The 8,876-nt window shown below is 33.2% G+C and overlaps 2 protein-coding genes and 1 non-coding gene across 5 annotated transcripts; 1 reads left to right on the top strand and 2 right to left on the bottom strand.

Moving 5' to 3' along the window:
- The first annotated feature begins 830 nt into the window (after positions 1-830).
- Positions 831-2,728, top strand: LOC138878559 (putative proline-rich receptor-like protein kinase PERK6). The gene is made up of 3 exons (XM_070158248.1): positions 831-842; positions 1,457-1,618; positions 2,447-2,728. Exons 1-3 carry the CDS (start codon positions 831-833, stop codon positions 2,726-2,728), a joined length of 456 nt encoding a protein of 151 aa, XP_070014349.1.
- Positions 2,729-3,744: 1,016 nt separating this feature from the next.
- Positions 3,745-3,816, bottom strand: TRNAE-UUC (transfer RNA glutamic acid (anticodon UUC)). Its single transcript has one exon. It is a non-coding gene; the product is annotated as a tRNA-Glu (tRNA).
- Positions 3,817-4,765: 949 nt separating this feature from the next.
- On the bottom strand, positions 4,766-8,876 carry LOC104248055 (protein LIKE COV 3-like). Of its 3 annotated transcripts, none has more exons than XM_070156289.1 (7): positions 8,859-8,876; positions 8,254-8,412; positions 7,970-8,022; positions 7,190-7,299; positions 6,197-6,364; positions 5,885-6,109; positions 4,766-5,185 (listed from the first exon to the last, which is right to left on the bottom strand). In XM_070156289.1, the coding sequence occupies exons 2-7, from the start codon at positions 8,395-8,397 to the stop codon at positions 5,079-5,081; spliced, it is 807 nt and encodes a 268-aa protein (XP_070012390.1). In that variant the 5' UTR covers positions 8,398-8,412; positions 8,859-8,876; the 3' UTR covers positions 4,766-5,078. The 3 variants fall into 3 exon arrangements, with proteins under 3 accessions (XP_070012390.1, XP_009802547.1, XP_009802546.1); XM_009804245.2 differs by lacking the exon at positions 8,859-8,876 and adding an exon at positions 8,555-8,591; XM_009804244.2 differs by lacking the exon at positions 8,859-8,876 and having other exon boundaries at positions 8,254-8,476.

The following is an 8,876-nucleotide window of genomic DNA, read 5'->3' on the forward strand; positions in this document are numbered from 1 at the left end:
GTCTAAAATTACTTTTCTCTAGTTTTTTAAAGTTAATTTCGCATCTCAACGTTCCGTATCACTATTAGGATCTGTTAAATCCGGATTCGTTTCCACATAGGGGTAAAATACTTCTTTACAAAAGCGACTTTATACATAAGACTCGAACTTAAGATCTCTGGATAATAATAAGGAGTACTTTTCTCTATTTGTTACAAGCGAGGTTAAGCTAGAGCGAATTAATACTGCTTAAATTTTTAATTTCCATAAGTTGTTGTCAGAATTTAGTGATTTGCCGGGTTAATAATTTAAACTCTCATTACATTAGTGCTAAATTTTGAGCAGGCTCAAGTGTGCTTAAAATAAGATTAATTTTACTTTTATCGGGGGTTCTTTGTAAAAAAGCCAGTAGAATCCAATGCATTCCTTAGAAATATAGGCGTTTGGAAAAATCATATTCCTGTCACATTTTAGGTGTTTGCATTTTCTTTTTTAGTCCGTCACAAAAATTATCATAAGTTTATCTTTAGAGACTATTCAATCTTGTCTTTCCTCTTTCACCTTTAATAACATGAGTTATTGGACCCATTTCATATGAAAGTTCATATTGTTTTCAGAGAAATATATAAATAATAGGACGTATGGAATTCTTAACATCGCGCATTAAATTGTTAATAGTAAGAGCAATTTTGGTACTTCACAATTAACATTTATTTTGTTTGTGTCAAAAGTATATATTTCTTTGTATCTTAAACGTTTATCAAACACCATCACATAAAATGAACATTGTTGACTCGAATATCTAATCAAGAAGCTCATTTTGTTATGTAACAGGTACTTAGCGCCAGAATATGCATCAAGTGGTAAGCTAACAGAAAAATCAGATGTGTTTTCGTTTGGAGTCATGCTTTTGGAACTCATAACAGGGAGGAGACCTCTGGATACTACCAATAAACTCATGGAAGACTGCCTAGTAGACTGGGTAATTTGTTTTTTACATTAACTTCCTAATTCCCCTGCATTATAAATGATCATATTTTATAGGGATAATTATATTTTTGGGTCGTCCAAAAAATAATAGTAACAGGTAATTGTATATATTTTATATATTAAGTACAAATATGCATATAATATACATTTTATATACGTATCATATATAACCAGTGTATATATATTTTGTATATTTGGGCTACCGTTTGTAATTATTTTGGGCAGCCGGGACAAAAATGAAAAAAGCCTTTTTTTATCAAGCTTTTAAAGTGTTTTAGACTTTCATCTTCTCTTCCTCTCATTGATCTAGTATATATGATTATTTGGTGGTTATATGCCCATTATAAATGTGTTTTAAGTTGTATTATCCCATTTCATAGGAGATCTTTATGTTAAACGTAGGAGATCGATGATATAAAATGCATAAAAATTTTAAAGAATTTTTTATATTCAAAATGTAAGTGGTAATTTTGTACTATTTCCTCAGGCTAGACCCTTTCTTGCAAAAGCATTGGAAGAAAATCAATACGATAAATTGGTAGACGCGCGACTAGAAGGAAAATTTGATCCCGATGAGCTGCATCGGATGGTAGCTTGTGCTGCTGCTAGCGTTCGCCATTCTGCTAAAAGACGTCCAAGAATGAGCCAGGCAAGTCCTCTAAACTCTATCTATTATAAATTATAACAGTAAAATTACTTAATTATGTTTTTGGATACTCAATTTAAAGTGAATAAACAGAATTTTATACTCCATCTCATAAATATATATAGAATTATGCGGGAAGCCGTATTCGATGAAAATCGTATGTACGGTTTGAAGGAGGATCTTTAAATATCCACCCTATAATATGGGGTAAAAAGGCCAAAATTTGTCATATTAAAGTAACGAAACTTTACCATGTATTAGTAAAATCACATAACTATATTTGTCACATTTAAGTAATTGAACTATATATGAATTGCTCAAATAATATAAATGACCAGAAGGTCAAATTTCTTGATCATGGTAAATATTTTTTTTTTCTTTGCTTCTTCATTTATATGCTTTTTCAATTCTCTTTTGATTTATAAAACATAGGTAATCAAATTTTTTACACAGTGATCTTTTTTATTTTTTGTCATTTGTAATTTTTGAGCCGGAAATTTGACCTTCCTGTTATTTGTATTTTCTGAGCGCTATATACATAGTTCAATTTCTTTAATGTGATTAAAAAAAATTATCATAAGCTTATTAGATATCTCAGTGGATAACGTTCAGGTAACCATACATGAAATTAGTTATCAGTATTTCTTCCTATGACTAAAATTGAGAGATGCATATTCCTCTTGAGCCGAGGGTCTATCGTAAACAATTTTTCTACCTTCATAAGGTTTGCTACCCTCTGTAGGCCTCACTTATGGGAACATTGGGTATGATGGTGTTGTAAAATTGAGAGATAGTAATACATTTAATTACACACAAATTATTTATGATCAGATAGTACGTGCCTTGGATGGTGATTCATCATTGGAGGACTTGAATGAAAAACCTGGCAAAAATACAGCTAACTTTGGCAATGGGGCGGCATCTGATATTTACGATACTCGTGCATACAATGCTGATATGATGAAGTTTAGGCAAATGGTAATGACAAGCCAAGACTTCAACAGCAGTGAATATGGAGCTACAAGTGATTATGGACTCAATCCTTCTTCCTCAAGCAGTGAATTCAGTTCTGAGTATGGTAATTCAGGAGGCCACCAAAAGCAAACAAAATGAAAATAATTTATTGAAAAAGAAGGCTCAAGTTAGTGACATATGACTGATTTAGTTTCAGTTATATTGTTCTAAAAGAGTATGTTATATAGATAATTCTATAAGACTATAATGTGCATATGACTATCGTAATGATATGCACGTTATCCAAAAAAAAGGACATAAGTTATTATTTATTTTTTGACATTTGTAGGGACGACTAATGAAAGATGAAATCTATGTATCATAACTTATTACTTAAAGAAAACGAGGATTTAATCAAATGTCAAAAACTTAACTACTATATATGACCGTGATATTTGTTGGCTGTTGCGTTGCTTCTTTTTCCTTATTAACATGAGAGAACTGCAAATATGTGTCTTGAGACTGTACTTCGAATCAAAATAAATTCAAGATCTAGAGGTAGTGGGTTCAAAACAAATGTGATTTTATTATATGTATATATTTTTTTTAAAATATTTTTAGCATATGTATATATAAAGTTCGAGCCAAAAGCAAGGACTTCAATTAAATCTACCGTCCTAGATCTGCCTCTGATTCCAAATAGTTAGTCCAAAGACAGTAACAATTAATGCCACCAGCAGCCATGGAAGTGTTTTTTTTTTCGGTTTCCCACTTACGTCCAGTATCCGTTTTGGGGTCCGACTAATCTGGATTCGAGCCAGAAATTCGCACGTTAGGAGTAAAGCACTCAAGGCGATTCAATTTCTATGGCTCAAACTCGAGAGTCGAGACTTTTGGTTAAGGATAGAAGCGATGATTATTCAAGCTAAAAAGTACTTCGTGCAGTAATGTTTTTGGATCGTTCTGTACTCACCTGGACAAAGGTTGCACAATCCAAGTACAGTATGGTACTGATAAAAAGTAAATCAAGACATAAAAGGGGTATAATATTATTAAACTTTCTTGTTGGTTTGAACTTTGAACTCGGATTAATCTAACATTCGCAAGCTATCAACAAAAAATAATCTCAACTAACTGATTTCGGAGTAGGAAAAAGAAGAAAAGTAAAAAAAGATTTCCGTTACCGGGAATCGAACCCGGGTCTCCTGGGTGAAAGCCAGATATCCTAACCGCTGGACGATAACGGATGGTTGTTGCTTTTGTAACAGGGAATATATATATTCACAGATTTATTATATAGGTATTGGGTAGAGCCAGTCATCACAAAGAAATTATATCTAAACCTATAAGCTAGAACATGTGTTTTTGTATAGATCCATACCAGTTCAAAATAATATAAAATAAATATCAATCTGGAGACAAGCGTTAGTCCCTCTGCAGCCCCATACTCAAATTTCGATGCACGGTGTTCGGTACTTATATTGGGGTCCGACTAAATACGAATTCGCGTTGGGAAGTCCCATATTGGGGGTAAGTCGCTCCCTAGCAAAGGAGATTTCATACTCAGGGACTCGAACCCGAGACCTCTAGTTAAGGATGAAGGAGTACTTACCACTCCACTACCACCCTTGTTGATATTTTTTTAGATGCAGGTGAGTTTAGATAATAGACCGAAATCACTAAACCAAAATCTTGTGTATGCCACTATGCATGAGATGCTAGTAAGAAAAGAAATGATAGCTCAAACTCAATGTTATTGTTGCAGTATATTACTTGCTTAAGTTATGAAATTGATACACTATATGTTACGTTCTTTTCCATTATGACATCTTGTAGGAGCTACTACACGATATAGAATCGTTAAATTGCGAAATTACAACTTTTATAAGAAGCTTGCTTTAGTCTATAAATGAATTGTTATATCTTGCAAACTTCGTATGATCATCTAACGGGGATGCCAAGTTATATAAGAGCACAATAATGGGATGTGCACAAGTAGTTTATTTGCACTGATGATGAAATCACATGATCGATATAACTAACAAACAAATAAACAAACAACAAGAATATCAATTATGCCTCAACTCTAAGTAAGTCGAAATCGGCTTATATAAATCTTCACTGTGTATATTACTCCATTTAAGGCGTCAAACTCCAATAACATTAAAGGAATTATTTGAAGGATGGGACAAAATTTAGAAAACAAAACTCCTAATAAGCATTGTGTATATAAGTTAAGCTTTCAGTTCAAAAAACATTGCAACTCGCACTCTAATCAATGTGGTATACAGTCAAACGTCTCTATAACGGTCTCATTCTATATTTCTTACTCATTATTAACAGGCTACCTCTGGTGACAAGCAGATCTAAAAGAATTATCTACTGGGAGGCTATCTATTGAATAGTATTAACAGCAACTCAAGGTAGCCAATATCCAATTTACTGGTCCAGTTCATCTCCCCAGCTCTAATATTTGTCAATGGATACTGATGTAGAAACAGTTTGATCATCAAACTTGAGGAACAGCAAATTTTCCAACTCTTGGAGATAGAATGGATTGCACATCCACTATGGTCAAAACCTTGGGTACTGACATGCCTCCAGAGATAACAATTTCTGCAACATTTAAAAGTAAAGTTGGCCACTACATATATCATCCTGAGAGATAATTGAACTGTTTGGTATGACATAAGTTATTTTCCAAGAAAATATTTTTTATGAGGAAGTTATTTTTCTGGTATTTGGTTAAAGTGTAGTCTGGTGCACAAAGCATTCCACGTGCACACAGAGTCCAGGGAAGAGCCGCTTCCCAACGGATTTGATGTAAACAACCTACCTAATGCAAGCATTAATGGGTGCTTCCACGGCTCGAATCCACGGCCTATAGGTTACACAGAGCCAACTTTGTCGTTTCTCCAAAGCTCCCCTTCCATTTTCTGGTTTTTGGTAAAACATTTACTACTTGGACAGAAGTCATGTTGCTTACAAATGTATCTTAAACTTTTAACTTCTTAGTATTAGTTATAACTAACATCTAGACATTATTATTAATACTCAAAAGTTTCATCAAAAAATTTGTTTGTTCTTTCGAAAGCATTTTTCACTCACTAACGAAACAGCTGAAAATGTTTCCAAAAAATAGTTTTTAATGGAAACCACCATCAACAACAACAAGCACAGTAAAATTTTACAAGTGACGTCTGGACAGAGTAGTGTATATGTAGACCTTACATATTTTAAGAAATTATTTTTTACGAAAAATGACTTCCGTTATACCAAACAGACTTCACGATAAAGTTGAAGTTAAACTCTTACCTATCCCCTCCCTAACAGAGAGATTGGGCCTCATAATGTCTTTAGAATTGACAAGGAATATATCTCCAAGGTAAAGGTGATTAGTAGGCACATAAACACAGCAAACTTCCTCAGCACCTGTACTTTTACGAAGAATAATAGTTGAAGTAATGAAGCCAAATGCATATTCCCCAAGCCGTGGATGCCTAATAATAGCCACTTCTTTAAAGGCATGTGAATCCTCATCTGAGACAATTTATTTACTGCATTCTGTTCAATATTGTTTGGAATGTTACATAATCAACTTTTAATTACAAAAATAGGTTTAATTACCTGGTGAAATTGCTCGACTAATTTGTTTTGAAGCAGTGTAGATGTAACTCATAAGGGGCATTTTTTTGATGAACCATTCTCCTAAACTAAGAAGAGAAGAACCTAACCATGAGGACATGGACACCCCAACCAAGAATATGAAAATTAAGGATGTCAAAAATCCAAGACCTGTGAATTGTAAGAGATAGTTAGGAGAGATACAGTACTTGCCATAAAAAGTAAAAATTAAAAAAAAAAAATCAAACTATTCAAGTATTCAACAGAACTATGGCAAGGACAACTCGATGTACAAAACATCCTGTATTTATGCAAGGTACGAGAAGGGCCACATCTCAGGGGTATAATGTAGATAGTCTACCCTAATGCAAGCAATAATAGATGCTTCCACGGCTCGAACCCGTGACTTATAGGTCACATGGAGACAACTTTACCGTTGCTCCCAGCAGGGGGGAGGGAGAGTGTTACCTACGGGTTCGGACGAACCCAGTAGCTTTTTGCTTATGACATTGTATTTGTATCAGAACATCTATTAAATATGTATAAATACTTAATTGCGAACCCAGTAACTAACAAGCTATGTGTTCGGTTGCAAATTCAAACCCCATTAACTTTAAATTTTGGCTTCGCCTCTGGCTCCCAAGCTCCCTTTCAACTTTAACCGTGACCTATAGGTCAACAAAACTATTTTACCTCAAACAAGCTAAGTACTCCATTCGTTCAAATTTGTGTATCACTATTTTCTTTTAAGTACTCCATTCGTTCAAATTTGTGAATCACTATTTTCTTACTGGCTGTCCCGAAATGAACGATATTAGAACAATTTAACTTTAAACTTCACATTTTATACTTAACAAAAGGTTTTTATAGTTATGCAAATGTTATGACGTGTTTAAGATCTTAAAATTCAAATGTCTATCTTTCTTTCTTCTTAATCTCTAAGTACCAAATATATTTTGTGTGCGTGCTCAAAAAGAAAAGGAAAGTAGTACTGACCAAATACATCAATTCCAAGATGAATAAAGATTGGAGAAAAGAAGCCATCCACAAAATTAATGAGCTTCCAAGTGAGGTAGAAGGTTATGGCTATGGGAAATAAGATTACACTGCAAAACCATGTCAGAATCACGTCAATAGCCAAAAAAGACACTATTTTTAAGAGTTTATATTTCTTATTCATGAAAGAAATTAAACATTAAGACAATAATATAGCATTTGTGACATTTAAAATTATTTTCATGTTTCAAGAATGAAATCTGTACAATATTCTATCAGTATAAAGAAGATTAGGTGATAGAGATCAGAGAGTTCACAATATAAAATGTAGCCTACCTCATTTTACCTATCCTAATGCTATTTAATTATTGTCCCTAACACAATCCATGTCTAACATACTCCTACCTAAATCCCACACATCAGGGGCGGTATTCGGATTACGAATTCGGCCGAATCCAGTAACTTTAGTTGTCTTAAGAAATCCTTGGATATGTACAAATTTTAAATTTAGAACTCATTATCTTAAAAGACTAGAATCTCGAACCCGCCACATATAATTTGCTAACTTCCAACGTTGTAGTCCTTGCTATGAATAGTAAGAAAATAAAAGAATGTTTCTTCACTTTCCGAATTCTCTCCATGTAGCAATAATGCTACATCTACAAAGTAATATTACATTATGCGACTATGCATAAACAAAACAAAACCAAAAAAAAAAAAAAAAAGAGAAAAAGGATTTAAGGAATTAAAGAGATATTTTAGCAGAATTAGTGAACTGACCATCCGCTAATAAATTTTTTTGAAATCCAGCTATGAATTACTTTGCCAAATGCCTGCCAAGAAAAATAAATTAGGGGGAAATTAAACAGAAAAAGCAAACTTAATGGAAATGCAGGGTCTCATGCATATCATACCAATCCATGATTGACACTTATAATCCTACGACACATAATTACAGTAGCTTACTCTTTAATTTCAGATAGAATTAGATCACATTTTATATATAATCATTCGCTCAGCTCAAAATTCACAACGTCTAAATTCTGAATTCGAGATAAAGTGACCTCTTTGCCGGAGGGATGAGAAAGGGACGAGGAAGCTGAGGGAGATTCAGAAGAGGATTTGGAGCCGTTGATCTCTAAGGCTAAGGTCCCCACCGGAATCAGACGTTCCAGATCTCTATCCTTCTCTGATCTCATCGTTCCCATCTCCGGTAGTTGGGACTGTTGATAGAATCATAGAAATGCTGAGTGTAAGAAAAATATATTATTATTGCATATATCGTGCTAATAAAAAAAAAAATAGAAGGAAATAATTCATATCGGAAAATTGGAAACTTTGAAATTTTAATTAATTGACACTAACCGTCTAACCCTCAAGCAGTTTGAGATATTAATTGGTTTCCTTTTGGGCTAGTTAATTCTTTTGTAATGCAATTTATAAAATATGAAAATTTTGAAGGACCATAAGACTATAAAATTCCTCTTTGCATTTAACAAAAAATCTAAAATTCATTTGAAATACAAATTTCAGCACAAACTTTAAGGAATTTCATATCAATGAATACAAACTTTAAGGAATTCCATATATATTATGCACAAACGTGTTTGAATTATCAACAAAAATTAAAAATCCAAATTACTGGAAAAAAATCATGAACATTAATTACATTTATCTAACTCAATAA

Source organism: Nicotiana sylvestris, chromosome 9, assembly GCF_000393655.2.
Source record: "Nicotiana sylvestris chromosome 9, ASM39365v2, whole genome shotgun sequence".
Taxonomy (NCBI): Eukaryota; Viridiplantae; Streptophyta; class Magnoliopsida; order Solanales; family Solanaceae; genus Nicotiana; species Nicotiana sylvestris.